At 35.8% G+C, this 16387-nt stretch overlaps 1 protein-coding gene across 9 annotated transcripts in view; it reads left to right on the plus strand.

Moving 5' to 3' along the window:
• Positions 1–16387, plus strand: part of WDPCP (WD repeat containing planar cell polarity effector) — a 418665-nt gene that overhangs the window by 108934 nt on the left and 293344 nt on the right. For all 9 annotated transcript variants that reach the window (XR_009506547.1, XM_059943231.1, XM_059943237.1 and 6 more), the window contains exons 3-6: positions 5651–5698; positions 6550–6594; positions 8132–8202; positions 8456–8515. Coding sequence is in view for 8 of the 9 variants with exons in the window: in XM_059943231.1 (XP_059799214.1) it covers positions 5651–5698; positions 6550–6594; positions 8132–8202; positions 8456–8515 (224 nt within the window). In the remaining variant the exon portion in view is untranslated. The remainder of the gene's footprint in view (positions 1–5650; positions 5699–6549; positions 6595–8131; positions 8203–8455; positions 8516–16387) is intronic.

A 16387-nucleotide genomic window follows, 5' to 3' on the forward strand; every position in this document is an offset into this window, starting at 1 on the left:
TTTTAGATTTGTTGTTTATGTTTTTAATTTTACATATATTCTTGTGTTTTGTTTTTAAACATTACATATAATCTTTTATATTTATCTAATAATTAAAACAATTTAAAACCAAAAATGTTAAACATCATTTTCAGCATAAGACTTTTATTTAATAATAAATATACATTCAGAGAAAAACTGAGAGACAACAAAATGTTATTAATAGCTGTCTCCGAAGAATGGAAATACAGGAAATTAAACTTTTTTGTTCTTTCCTTATTTTCTCAATTTTATACAGTGAACACATTACTTTTATAATCAAGAAACCAAATTATATTGAAATATGTATAAATATGATAGAAAAAAGGAAATGAATGCTGTGACAAAAGACAGTAGTGCACAAAGGCCCCAGGGGGCAGTAAGATCTTCTGCCCCAACTAGATCTTCAGCAGGGCCTATCTATTCTCCCTGCTGGGGGCATTCTTCTCTTTGAACCCGTGTGCAGTCATACTTCTTCTTTAGGGGACAGCTTTAGTAAGTCACCTAGAGAAGCCTTCCCTGCCATTTAGACTAAGTTAGTAACCCTCTTACATGCTCTCATTATGCTTGACATTTAAAGTATTTTTTGAATTGAGGTATAATTGACTTATTATATTAGTTTCTGGTGTACAGCATAATGATTTGATAAGTCTAGTTAACATCCACCACCATGCATGGTTACAGAATTTTTTCTTGCGATAAGAACTTTTAATATTTACTGTCTTAGCAACTTTCAAATATGCAATACATTATTATTAACTATAGTCTCCATGCTGTACGTGATATCCCCATGACTTATTTATTTTATAACTGGAAGTTTGTACCTTTTGACCCCCTTCACCCATTTCACCCACCTTCCCCTTCACCCTCCTGACTCTGGCAACCAGTCTGTTCCCTGTATCTGTGAGCTTGTGTTTTGTTTGTTTTTAAGATTCTGCATATAAGTGAAGTCATATGGCATTTGTCTTTCTCTGACTTATTTCACTTAGCATAATGCCCTCAAGGTCCATTCAAGATGTCACAAATGGTAGGATTTCATTCTTCTGATGGCTTAGTAGTATTACATTGTGTATACATACCACGTCTTCTTTATCCATTCATCCATCGATGGACACTTAGATCTTGGCTATTGTAGATGATTCTGCAATGAACATGATATAATGGTACCTATATCTTTTTGAATTAGTGTTTTCATGTTCTTTGGATAAGTACCCAGAGGTGAAGTTGCTGCATCACATGATAGTTCTATTTTTAATTTTTTGAGAAGCCTCCATACTGTTTTCCATAGTGAGTGCACTGATTTGCATTCCCACCAACAGTGCTGAAGAGTTCCCTCCCCACATCCTCGACAACACTTGTTATTTCTTGTCTTTTTGATAAATGCTATTCTAATTTGAAGTAATCACAAACTTTTACAGAAAACTTGTTAGTACAGAGAATTTTTTTTCTTGAACCATTTTAGAGTAAGTTTCAGACCTGATGCCTCACCACCCCCAAATACTTTAGTGTGTATTTCCTATAGAAAATGTGTTGTCCCACATCATCTACATAACCATCAAAATCAAGAAATTAACAATGATAATAGTACTACCATCTAATACTCAGAGTTTCACCAATTGTCCCTCCAATGTCATTTTTTTATAGCAGATGGTTCTCGTTCAGAATTACATGTTTTTTTTTAGTAAAAGAAGGTGTGAAGAATGAAAAATACTGAAAAGAGTTATGCATGATCAGGATTTTCTAAGACTGGATTGAATTTAGTTGGGTAAATGGATTTTATTAGGAACGGGCTAGAACAAGACTGGGTTTGGTTTCTCCCTCCAAAGTATTCTTGAAATTCTGCTTTTGACAACAGATTGTGTTAGTTTCTTTGCCTTTAAGTGACTTGTATTTGCTTTTGAGATCTTTTGTAACTTTGGTTAAGGAATAAGTATTGTCTCACAGTGACCTATGATCTTATTTGACCAAGTGTTTTAAAACTTTTTGACAAACTTCCCAAATATCAAATTTTAATTGTTTCTTTTGATTTCCAGCTAACTTTGGGGTACTTTAGAGGTCCCCTGAGGTATCTTAAAGAGAAATATTTAACTAGGATTATTTGGTATGTTAAGTTAAATGTAATCATTTGGAATTCTGGTTATTGTAACCAAGTTTCTTTATTGATTACACTATAATCAGATGTTTAGCCATGGCTTTTAAGTCTTTTGTCATTTATAGATAGTTTTGTACTCTGATGCTGTTACAAAAAGTGCTTCATCATCAAGGAGACTCATAGAAAGGCTATGGAAGCAGTTACAGCAGTTACACACCAAGATGATGGCTATGCGAGGATTACAGCCCATACTGACGTAAAACAAGGAGCTGTCCTGCCTCTGGGGCCCCTAGATCAGGCATCCAGAGATTTTTACTCCCTGACAGGCAGGGTCGACAACCCCCACTCAGCCCTGAAGCAGTTACAGAACACGGACCATTGCCCTTCTGCTTCTCATAAGAATATGGGAGTAAAATATCTGAGGGGGGAATGAAACAGGAGGGAAGAAGGCAGGGCACAACCTTTGAAAGAATGACATAGCCCGAGGACATGACCTAAACTGATTAGAACCAAATGGGTCCAAGATGGTGGACAAGTCGACTTCCACTAGACCTTGAGCCTCAGTATACGCTCACTGTAACACATCAGCATGCTAAATGACATGCCCACAGGCACCATGACAGTTCCAAGACCAACCATAAGGATCAAAAAGTGGGTGGTGGCCCAATTCCTGGAAATCCCCGCCCCTTCCTGAAATAGCTGGAATAAGCCTCCCACTCATTAGCCTATGAGATTACCCACCCCTATAAAAACTGACAACCCAATACCCTGGTGCCTTTCTCACCTTCTGAGATCGCCCACACTCTGTCTGTGGAGTGTGTTTCTCTCTAAATAAATCCGCTTCTTACCTAAAAAAAAAAAAAAAAAAATTACATGTTACATTTAGTTATTCTGTCTCTTTATTCTCTTTAATTCTGGAACAAATCTTTCATCTTTTAACTTTTTAAAATTTATTTTTTAACTTTTGTGACTTTAACACTTCTGAAGATTTTTTTACCACTTATTTTGTAGTATGTCTCTAAATTTAGACCATTGAAGTTTCCTCATAAGTAGGTTCAAATTATGCATATATCTGGTGGGAATATTCCAGAAGTGATGCTGTATTCTCAATGCATCCTAACAGGTGGTGCACAATTTCAATTTGTGTCTTTATTGATGATGTTCATGATCACTTGGTTAAGGTGATGTCTGCTAGGCTTCTCCACGGCAAAGTTACTTTCTTCTTTGGAATTAATTAGTATTTTGTAAGGGAGGTACCTTGAAAATATGTGAATATCTTATTTCTCATTAAACTTTAAATATATTTTTAATTTATTTTATCCCTATGGGCTCAGGTACTGTTTTAGTCAATGATTTTAATCCATTAGTACCATTATTTATTTTGACGTTTAAGTTGTCCCTGATGTGGCCAGTGGGACCCCTTGCAAGCTGGCTTCTCTGTCTTTGTGCCATGTCCCTGTCAATATTTGAGCATTTCCATTCTTTCTGGCACAACAGATCTTTCAGGCTCTTATTATACTTTCCCTTCCTCAGTGCTGGAATCAGCCAATTCTCTAAGGAGCTTGGTTCCTTTTAGAGGAGAACAGTATCTAGAAGCCAAGGTGTGCTTTAGGTGCACTCATTGCTCTTGGAGTATCACTGCTCCCAAGTACTCTCAGTGGCCAGAGCTTAGGGAATGTATGTATGTATGCATACACACATACTTGCATCCGCATTCACTTCTGTATCTCAATATATCGAAAACCATGAGTTCATACCAGTACCTCAAATTCTAATCTATCACCACAGGGTTCATTCTAATGTTCTCTTTTTATATTTGTACTTCTCTCTTACTGGGAAAGCTGACGCTTCCATATCTTTATTTTATTTACTTAAAATCACCCTGTATGCAGACAGTCTTCTGTCTCTGTGGCAGTTCCCTTCCCTGCATGGATGTCCTTCTCACCCCATGTAGGTTCTGACACACTATGTTGGGCTACCCCTGTATGTGGATGTCCTCCTCACTTTATTCAGCCTCTAACACCCAACACGAGGCCATTGCTCCTATGAATGTGCTTCTCACCCTGCTAGGGTTCTGACATACTATGTCAGGCTGACTCTCCCAATGGACACCTTCCTCATCCAGCTTAGGCTCTGGCACTCCATGTGAGGTGGGTCTTCTTATGGGGATGCCTTTCTATTCCTGCTTCGGTTTTAAGAGCCCCACTCTGGGACAGATGCAGTAGGTCAGACTTGTGCATAGAATTCAGGACCCCTTATTATCCTCATAGTTCTATTCTAGAGTTGTAATACTTGGATGCATGGAATGATGGAATATTCATTATGTACACATATTCATTATGTACACAGGATATGGCCTGTGTACATAATGCATGTGGTTCTTGGATTTTTTAAGAATCTGTTTATTTAAAGTATTACATATGTATTGAAAAGTGTAAAGATTATAAAGATATGTTTTGAACTATCAAAAAGTGAACACAACCATAAAATCTTCACCCAGGTCAGGAAATAAAATATTATCAGTACCCTAGGAGCCCTACTCATGACCTTTCCCTGGCACGCCTTATTAGGTATCTTCAATATAACCAACAGAAATAAACTGCATTCTTTAAATTATATGTCCCAGTTAGTGGCATGATGAATAAAATAGAGCTTCAGTAAGTACGCATGATTGACTATTTTGAAAAACTATATTTGAAAAGTTAATTATAGCTTTTTTGAGGAAGTTTTATCGTTCAGTTTGAGAAAGTTTGCAGCAGTCAGTCACTAGGGGGCAGCCTGTACTGCTTCCATTTCTTTAGAAATAGTTGTATCCTTTTGTTAGTAACTAGAATTATTTTGCATGGAAGGAAACAAATGTTACTTCAAAGAAAGAAATATTTCACTATTCACAGATAGGAAGAAAGTGGATGCAATTATTTTGTTCTCCTGTAATTCAACTGCAGGAACGGATTCCATGGTTAAATCACTCTCAGCATCTTGGAAGCCTAGCTTTGCTTTTGTAACCCCAGCAGAGCATCTGAATTTGAAATAGTTTGGAAGGTTTTTTGAATCTAAACAAGCTTCAGATAATTTATCCACACCTTCCTCTAAACCTTTCTTTCTTTTCTGCAGATTTCCCCCAAATACCCTACTAGACTCGAGTTAAATTAGAGAAGAGAAAGCCACGGCTCAGAATTCTATCCACTGATTTCATTTGGCCTTGCTTAGTGGTAGTTTCTTTTGGTAGCACCCTGTGAAAAATACCAGAGGAAGTGTGAGAGGAAAAATGTTGGTCTTCCTTGATGTCAGTTCTTTACCACTTCTTTCCTCATGCCATTCTAGTTTTCTAACTGGACTGATAAACTATCCAGTTCCTGAATATCCCTAGAATAGATAAACCCATGTCCAGATACTTCTGAAGTATTTTATTTCCAGTAACATAAAGAGATTGTTTCTGCCCTCCTCCCTGCCCTACCGACCCTGCCGTACAGTATGGGTTGGCTTCTTATTCTCCATAACTTTTTACCATAATCTAATGTCATTTCTTCCTTTCTACAGATAGAGACATTGGGATCTACCAGTATTATGACAAGAAAGAGCCACCAGGTAAAGTATCTGTTCTACTAAAGTGATTTTTATAAGCTTTGTATTCTAAATTATAAAATACTGACTTGAAAACTCTGTTTTTATGAGTCTTAGATGAATTCTAGAATTTCAAGAAAGGTTACTCCAGTTCTTCAGAAAAATGCTGAGGTTGATATCTATTCTATATAAAATGAAGCAATATTGAGAAAATGCTATAGCAGAACCTGAAAATTTTCATTTTACTGCTGATTAGACTGATAACTGGACAGTCTATTCTCGTTTATTTATCAGTGTCCCAGTAGAGGGCATTGTTAATGCATGGGTCCCACTAATGCTGGCCTCCCGGATCCTCACCTGATATCTAAAATAGGCATTTCTGAGTGAGTGATCAATTTTCTTTATCTGATTAATCCTGTTAATCCCAGAAGTTTCATGATGGGCCAAAAGGTCTTTCTAGCTAGAGTTACTTCCTGTTTTGGTCTCTGTTGAAGTGGGGCTTGTGTGGGTATCCTGTGTGCTTAGCTTGGTGGCTAATAGGCTGACTTCATGGTTCTGATGACAGACTGAAGCAGCTTCTGTTCTGGGCTCAGTTGCAGTTCTGTTCCCTATCTGATGAGATTGCAAACTCAGGATATTGGCCCACCTGTTGTGCTTTGTAAGCCTTTTCACTACAAATTTAGGAAATCTTCTATGAAATGAAAACATCCAAATTATGGCATTTTTCAACTGCCTTTTTTAAAGTTTAGCATAATTTATTAATCTCAATAGCATGTATAAATACATTATTTATGCACATATAAAAATATAAAGTATTATAATAAAATAATTTCCACTTTTTTTTTTTTCCCATCTCTCCTCTGCCACAATATCAGCAACAGAGCATGGTAACTTAGAAGAAAAGCAGAAGCTGGCAGAATGTAAGTTTACTTTATATTCTTTTGGAATTATTATAAAACTGGAATTTTAATATCCCTGAAAATTCAGTCTTAAAACATATTTTATGCTTTCTGCACAAATAGAAAATGTTATTCCTTACAAATTTCTTATAAATTCCCATTGTTTAGGTACATAAACATGTGAATAAGAATTATATTGTTAGGAATATTTCATTTAGACCATTGAAATCTCTGTCCATTGTTTGGTGAGATATATGCTTCTGTAAACACAAATTTTCTTAATGAACCATATTTATATTATTTAATATATTTAAAATAAGTGTACCATGCTTAAATTCTGATAACATTTTACTATCCATATTATGCCTAAATTATTAATATGTTTTACCCATTGTAAGAAAATAAGATTTGTAATTATCAGTATTAGCATTTTATTCTCTTTAGTCTTTCCTGTTTTCAAATATATAAACGTGTTATATATGTAATATGGCTACAGTATAATGTGGTTGAAATATGACTGTTTTATTTGGAATATAGGTGGAGCTGAATATCCTACTTGTTCTCATTTTAAATGATCAAGCTAACATTTAATTTTTAAAAATACTGTATTAGTACCTGCAACAGAGATTTAAAACTTTTTACATATGCTCTGCACATCATAAATTATGTTTATAGAATGTCATTAATTTGCTTTAATAAGATATATAACAATTCTATAAAAATTTAAATGCCTATATATACTGTATATTATATGTACATACACACAAAACACATGTACACACGCATTTAGAATTATTATTTAGGAGAATTCAGAGATGAATTCGTTTTTGTGATGAAATAGATATCATTATAATGAATTTAACATTCTGTTAATTCTTTTAAACAGAACTATTTTTAGTTTGTCTTAGGCTAACATTGAGACTCTACTAAATAATTTTATCTTTTAATTTAAAACAAAACAAAGGCTTATCATTATTGAATTGTGGTGTAGATTTTAAAGAGAATTATTTTAAATAGAAAAGAGCACTGTTAGTGTCTAATCTGTTAAAACTTGGATTTCCCTCAAATTTGTCCTTAGTTTAAATGTGTGATGCTTAATTTTAAATTCATTTTCTCTGTGTTATTTTTTAAATTTTATTTCTTTACTCACTATATTCATTTACTCATAGGAATTTTCAGATCTGATAAGGCTACTTGCATAGTTTGGAATTTCTTTTGGATTGAATCTTTAATTATTTATATGAAAATGTTACTTCTGTGGTAAAGAGTGGGTCATTTACTGTTAAGTGCTAGATTCACAGGCCTAGGAAACTTTCCCAGGGATTCTTTGAGCCTTGTTAGTTGTCATCATAAAATTTTGATCAGGGAGATTGTTTTGTGATAAAAATCCTGTTTTTATGACAGAGCCTTTCAAAAACTGTCATTTGATGATGGAAATGAAGCCTACTTCCTTTCAGTTAAGGAGGTGTTTTATTTTAATCTCCTAAGGCACATTGCTAAGCAGAGTTTCCTTTTTAAACCATGTTTAACTAACTGTAGTACACGTTTTGTTTGCCAGCACGAGATTTTCCATGGACGCTCAAAAACAGACGCCCAGAAAAACTTCGAGACTCACTCAAGGAGTTGGAGGTATCTTTCCAGAAGTTTCAAAAATGGCAACAAACAAATCTGTTTTAAAACATCTTTCAACAGCTTTAATTTTCATAAAGGATCAACTCTCCTGGTGATGATAGCTTTGCTTTTGTCCAGTGAGGAGTTCCAAAACAGTTGCATCTTTGTGAGGCATGCTGATCTTTTTTTTTGCTTGCAAATCAGAAGCACTTTAACTGGTAACGACAATGTGTATAGCCAACTGCACTCTCTCTTTTTCTGTTTCCTTCAGGAGCTGATGCAAAATAGTCAGTGTGTGCTGAGCAAATGGAAGAACAAATATGTCTGTCAGGTAAAAAGGTTTGACATGCTTTCGCAGTGTTTAACCATTGGAGCTGAAAACTATGCAGTAATTGGTATTCTTGTGTTATGATAGGTAATGGACAAAAACTTTTTAGGAACAGGTATTTCATAGTTTGAATTCTAGTCATTCTAGAACTAACATTAGACAGATTGACTCAGGCTACCTCATTAATCAGTATAGTTGTACTGACACTATAAGCACTAGTAACAGTCTTTTCAGATGGTATTTTTTGTTTGTCATAGATTAATCATATTTTTGAATGAAGGTAAAACCATAGGACAAAAGGTATTTTGACCACTCCTGTAAGCACTTGTGAACACCATGCTTATGGAAATCAACAAGCAGTCTAGAGTTAGACCTAACAAAACAAGACATTTGCTCTTACTTTTTGAATCCTCTAAGCTTTACTGTTTAATATGGTAGCTGGTAGTCACCTGTGGCTATTTAAATATAAATTTAAACTAATTAAAATTAAAAATTCAGTTCCTCAGTTGCACTACCCACATTTTAAGTGTTCAGTAGCGACATGTTATCATATGGACAATATATATACAGAGCATTTCCATCACAGAAAGTTCTTCTAGACAGCACTATTAGAGCCTGGACAAGGTGAGCTACATGTTGAATGGGTCTAGATTCAGGACATAATAATCACTTGTCCGTTGATCATAAAATAATGGACAAATATCTCAGCTGTGTCAATAGGCTTAAAAAATGCTATTTGCCTAGAAAAATTTTACTTGCTTATGATGAAAAGAATCATTAGTCATATTCTACTCCTACATGTAGTTGAAGTTACGTCAGTACTACTAATAATTATAACTGTTTTATGGAATTAAATATCCTGTATCAATTTAAATTCTTACTTGTTTACAATGTGATTCAAGATTTTCAGGTCTAACTACTCTTGTTTGAAGTTTAGACCCATGGCTCTATCCATAAATCTACAACATTGAATTTGTAGTAATTATAAACTTGTCTTAATCTACTATTTGAATATAGATCTCATTTTAGTGGACTCTAGTTTGTCCTCATTTTTTGTTTAAACTAGTCTACCTTTATTCATGAAAGTGACTTTAGTTACCTCCTCAACTGTCATAATTATTACTTTCCAGAGACTGTTTACAAGGTTGAATTAATATTTTTAGAACCATAATACTTTTTTTTTAAACATTTTTATTGGAGTATAATTGCTTTACAATGGTGTGTTAGTTTCTGCTTTATAACAAAGTGCATCAGTTATACATATACATATAGCCCCATATCTCCTCCCCCTTTCATCTCCCTCCCACCCTCCCTATCCCACCCTTCTAGCTGGTCACAAAGCACCGAGCTGATCTCCCTGTGCTATGCTACTGCTTCCCACTAGCTATCTATTTTATATTTGGTAGTGTATATATGTCCATATATACACTACCACTCTCTCACTTTGTCCCAGCTTACCCTTCCCCCTCCCCATGTCCTCAAGTCCATTCTCTAGTAGGTCTGCATCTTTATTCCCGTCTTGCCCCTAGGTTCTTCATGACCATGTTTTTTTTTTTTAGATTCCATATATATGTATTAGCATATTGCATTTGTTTTTCTCTTTCTGACTTACTTCAGTCTGTATGACAGACTCTAGGTCCATCCACCTCACTACAAATAACTCAATTTCGGTTCTTTTTTAGAACCATAATACTTCTTGAATTAGACTTAGGATACTATTGAAAAGGATGGAATTATTTAAAAATTCATAATTTGTTTTCATAAAAATTTTAATCAGACTTTAAAACTTGAATACAAAATATACTCCAGAAAGTTTTAAACTTAGTACAACTCAAATTGTACTTCTCAATGCCATTACTCACTTTAAAAGCTGGTTCAAAATTATTTGACTGCAGGGGAAGCCTACCACCTATAGTAAGAGGTGTGTCTCATGGCCTCACCCTTACTGTTGCACAGGTAAGTTGGAACATGTCAGGCATCTGAAAATATGCAGTGGAGCATCTCAGTAGGCAGTCCTTTTTAAATAGACTTGATTGCATTTTAATTTAATAAGCAGGTTTGTGTGCATGTGTGTATGGGAGAGTATGAAGAGGGATATGCCTCACTATTGAATTAGTTCAACTCAGAAAAGGAATTTGCGTGATAGAATATATACAAAATTACTTCCGTAATTTATAGCAACCTGGTAATACTGATTTCATAGGCTGTTGTACCAATGAGTCTGCTTTTAACATTTCCAATGGAACTTATCATTATGTTCTGTCATATTTTGTGCTTTATTTCTATGATTGATAAGATATTCCTTAAATAGACCTTTTACTACCAGCACACTCTTGATGTGATATATTTCAACAAGATAACTTGACCTTCACCGTGTCCACAGGTCCATCCACTACCACAGTTTCTAGACAGGACTATTAGCTAGGTCTTCTAAAAATATGAATAAGTGTGTTATTCTTAAAGATCTCTAATATGACAGAAAATTAAAAATTTGGTGCTCAAGCTAAATTTTCAGAAGGATCCCCTTAATCTTTTGTTAGCTGCAAAATCAGTAAATCATCTCTACAGGCTCCCCTAGGGTCCCCCTTTTGTACATCATCCAGTGTGGTAACTCTAAAGATAACATGTGCTTACATTTCTATTAGTAATTTTCCCCATATATTTAACCCTAAAATGGCAGCAGTTGATCGTAACATAATGTGCTCTAATTCTTAGAAAAGAAGTGAAAAAAGTTCCTCAGTATCTTGGTGCTAACATAGTTGGACTCTTCAGTTTTTGACTGTGCCACTCCTTAACTAATGTAAATCTTTTATCCCCACCTCAAAAAGGGGCAACTTTAGGCTATATGGAATTTATCTTGGTTGTCTTCTTTTTAAGGGATCCTTATTTCTTCAAAAGGTTCAATTGTTCAGGAATTAGCGATGCAACTACAACAACATAAAGAATTTCAGAGGATGCAATCTGAGCCTGGATTTTTCCCTCTGTTGAATAACAAGGGTTTTTTTTTGATAGGTTATCATCAGTATCAAAGCTTAGTTCATGTTGTTGACTCAGTGATTCAATGACCTATAAATTGTACCATTTAAAAAATAATTCCTTCCATTTGTGAATTCAGAACAGTTTATAAATCAAGACTTAACTATACATATGTTCTATATGAAAATTTTCTTTTGAAGTTGGTTTTTCAGACTGTACCTGTTACTAGTTTGAAATGAATTAAAAGTGTATCACATATATTTCTCACTGTTTTTTTGATCTCCTAATATTATTTTATTATGAGAAAGTGTTTAATAATTTTTTGCTTTGAATTTCTTAAACCATTTTCCGAACTGTTCTTAGGGAATAATAGTTTCGGCATTAAGATACTATTAAATTGTACACTGCTGTGGTGGAATATTTTAATTCCTTAAATTGTGCTTCAAGTCACATTCACATTTGCAGATTACTGCATAATTAGTTAAAAGTAGTATTATCATTAAGATAGATGTAACTTCATATATATTGATTTTAGATTAAATTATTTGAATCATATATGTACATTTGAGCATAAAAGTATGATATAGTCATCTTTACCCTGATTTCTTTCTATACTTATTTGACATTTCCAGATACAATTTTAAAATGCCAAGAAAAGATAGTTTTCTTTTTAAATTCTTGTAATGAATTACTTGACAGGCTATGTAAAAGTAGAGATTATTTTCCAAGCATATCACAGATAAACTGTGACCTTAAGGAACTTATTTTATTATAACTTCCTCAGTTGTAGAATGAATAGCATCGTTACCTGATCTTTCATCAAACTGTGTGAAAATCAGTTTTGATTTCCTCATAAAATAATAATTGACAAACCATGGTTTTAAGTTACAACTATTAGTAGTAGCATATTATTTATACAAAACCCACCACACAGTATTTACTGACTGCCACCATTGCAGGAGGCACTAAAGATGTGTAAAGTGTGGGCTGAGTTGCCAGCATAACCTAGTCAAGGAAAACAGACACGTAAAATCACTAGGACACTGGTGAGTGCTAAGTTGTATGACACCAAGTTAAAAAGATAATAAGAATTTAGAGAAAGCACAGAGATTAGCCTGGCAATGGGATGTAGGCTAAAACATGAAAACCAGAGGTGGTTTCTACAAAGAACAAATGAAATGGGATAATTATTTTCTGGAAACACCAAACTAGGGGGTTTCTGGACTTGAAGATTCTAAGCACAGAGTAGAAGTAAGGTGGCTAGACTGAAAATAAGGGGATTAAGTAAGAGTCTGTATCTGGAATGGTGAGATCTTCCCCAACTCCTTACCCCCTCCAGCACTGAGGCTTATATCTCAATGTAACTTATTTAGAAGACCCTTCTCTGACAAAATAGATTATTACTCCCAGAGCAAAGCCTATAGATACTGATATTTGGTAGTTCCCTTTGAAAATGTGGATGTGCCAACAAATGTCCTTACAGTGAAGCCCAAGTTAACAAGCCTCCTGATACACACCAAGCTTCCAATCAATTTTTTGGAGACTCACTTTTAAATATAACCAGGGATGGGAATGTAAATTTGTACAACCACTATGGAGAGCAGTATGGAGGTTCCTTAGAAAACTAAAAATAGAACTACCATATGACCCAGCACTCCCACTACTGGGCATATACCCTGAGAAAACCATAATTCAAAAAGAGACATGTACCACAGTGTTCATTGCAGCACTGTTTACAATAGCCAGGACATGGAAGCAACCTAAATGTCCATTGACAGATGAATGGATAAAGAAGATGTGGCACATGTATACAATGGAATATTACTCAGCCATAAAAAGAAACGAAACTGAGTTATTTGTAGTGAGGTGGATGGACCTAGAGTCTGTCATACAGAGTGAAGTAAGTCAGAAAGAGAAAAACAAATACCATATGCTAACACATATATGTGGAATCTAAAAAAAAAAATGGTACTCATGAACCTAGTGGCCAGGCAGGAATAAAGACATAGACATAGAGAATGGACTTGAGGACACTGCGGGGGAGAGGGGGAAGCTGGGGCGAAGTGAGAGTAGCATCGACGTATATACACTACCAAATGTAAAATAGATAGCTAGTGGAAAGCAGCTGCGTAGCACAGGGAGATCAGCTCGATGCTTTGCGACGACCTAGAGGGGTGGGATAGGGAGGGTGGGAGGGGGCTCAAGAGGGAGGGGATATGGGGATATATGTATGCATATGGCTGATTCACTTTGTTGTACAACAGAAACTAACACAGTATTGTGAAGCAATTATACTCCAATAAAGATCTATTTAAAAAATAAATAAATATAACCAGGGAGCCAGAGATCCACAGTAGTTTCAAGGAAATCTCCATCTGTAAATCTAAGATCTATGAGTCTGAGGCTAAAACAAACAGAAAAGAAAAAGAATCAGGGACAGTACAATAAACAGAACTAAATTCAGGGAATTAAAATTAATCCCCACAGAGAAATAAGATAAGTTCTTGCATCTCTGAAACAAGAATAGGATGCTATTTTTGAAAAAGGAATACTCAGGAAAAAGGAAAGGAGCTCTTGAGAATTAAAAATATGACAGCATAGGGCTTCACTGGTGGCACAGTGGTTAAGAATCCACCTGCCAATGCAGGGGACACGGGTTTGAGCCCTAGTCCAGGAAGATCTCACATGCCGCGGAGCAACTAAGCCCATGCGCCACAACTACTGAGCCTGTGCTCTACAGCCCATGAGCCACAACTACTGAGCCCATGTGCCACAACTACTGAGCCCATGTGCCACAACTACTGAAACCCGCATGCCTAGAGCCTGTGCTCCGTAACAAGAGAAGCCACTGCAGTGGGAAGCCTGTGCACCGCAACGAAGAGTAGCCCCTGCTCGCCGCAACTAGAGAAGGCCCACGCACAGCAACAAAGACCCAACGCAGCCAAAAATAAAAATAAAAAAAAAATAAATTTAAAAAATATGACAGCATAGATAGAAGAATTAATAGAAGAATTGAAAGATAAAGTTAAAATATCCCTATAATGCAGAACAGAGTATACTAAAGGACATAGTGAACAATAGGCAATAGAAGATAAGAAGATTAGAGCATCAGGCCAGAAGGTCCAATATCTTACTAATGATAGAAAACAGGAGGGAAGAAACAAACAAACAAAATATAATAGAAGAAAATTTCCCAGAACTGGAGGATGTTTGTTTCCAGTTTGAAAGGACCCAGTGGTTGAAAAAAGACTAATACCACGGCATACTTTGTGAATTTTAGAAAACCAAAGATAAAGAGAAGATCCAGAAAGCTTTTGCAGTAAAAAAAGAAAAACAAGATACATAGAAAGGAATGGGAATCAGACTTCTCAACAGCAATACAAGGAGTTAGAAGACTGTGGAATCATGCCTTCAAAATTCTGAAGGGAAGAGCTTTTAGCCTAGAATTCTGTGTCTAGAATTCTAAATTGCCATTCAAGCAAGGACATTTTCAGCCTAGTTAGCTCTCGAAAAATCTTACCTACCTGCCATGGACGTTTTCTCAGGAAGTTAATGGAAGATGTGCTGCCCTAAAGCAGTAGAGTGAACCAAGAAGCAAGATTTCTTAGGATCCAGGAAACAGAGGATCTTACACAGGAAAGAAATGAAGAGAAATCTTAGGATGACTGTGCCTTAGGCCTAGGTAGCAGCTGGTCCAAATTGGGGCAGGGGACAGAAGATTGTCCTAGGGATATTGGAGGGAGGGAAGAAAAGGAACTGATAGATCTGATATCTAATCTGATCTAGGAGAATTAATAATAATAATATTGAATAAGAGATAATAAAAGATATAGGATAATTAAATTTTACTGAAAAAAAAATCAGTAAGTAATGACTAAATCAAGAAATGACATATACGGGGCTTCCCTGGTGGCACAGTCGTTGAGAGTCTGGCTGCCCATGCAGGGGACACGGGTTCGAGCCCTGGTCTGGGAAGATCCCACATGCCGCGGAGCAACTAGGCCCGTGAGCCACACCTACTGAGCCTGCGCGTCTGGAGCCTGTGCTCCCAACAAGAGAGGCCGAGATAGAGGCCCGCGCACCGCGATGAAGAGTGGCCCCCGCTCACCGCAACTAGAGAAAGCCCTCGCACAGAAACGAAGACCCAACACAGCCAAAAAAATATAAATAAATAAATAAATAAATAAATTTTAAAAAAAGAAGAAATAACATATATGGAAGACATTGCTAGTTGCTTGTCCAGTATCCATTTTTCTTTATGAACAGACCCTATTGTTCAGAGTGGCAAAATGAGGCAGTTCTGGCCAAAGTAAGCAGAGGTTCCTGGTAGGACTTAAAAGGAAGCTTACTTTTTTAAGTCATATTTTTGTACAACATTTAAAAATCAGAATTAATGCCCCTCAAAAGACCTATAATGAGCAAAATATCAGAATTTTAAATAAATATTGCACTGTTTTACTGACTCTTCCTTTTGCCTCGGGCTTCCAGTGGCTCCACAAAGCACTGCCATTCACTGCCTGCTATGAGGGCAGAGTAGGTTGTTCAAACTAGTGGTATTATTTTCCATAGACCACTGCCCCTATCCAAAAATATGTCTTCCCCAGGCTGAGGCATTTGAAATTCCTCTATTGCTCATTTTTCTGTATGAGAAATTCTCATGTGTGCTATGGAGCATGCCCAGAGATTAGTGTTCATTTAAGAAGTTTACAGTAAAATTTCCACCCACTGACCCAGTAACAGCTTACACAAAAAAGCAAAATATTGTAGGAATATTGCATACTTTAAATGTATTTTTACATATAAAATATATGTACTTATTTTATAAATATATAATGTCACACCAGACTCAACTGGGATGTGGCTTTTCAGCTTCTGCTCTTCCAGTCTGGATCTGAAATA

This window comes from Balaenoptera ricei, chromosome 13, assembly GCF_028023285.1.
Source record: "Balaenoptera ricei isolate mBalRic1 chromosome 13, mBalRic1.hap2, whole genome shotgun sequence".
Taxonomy (NCBI): domain Eukaryota; kingdom Metazoa; phylum Chordata; class Mammalia; order Artiodactyla; family Balaenopteridae; genus Balaenoptera; species Balaenoptera ricei.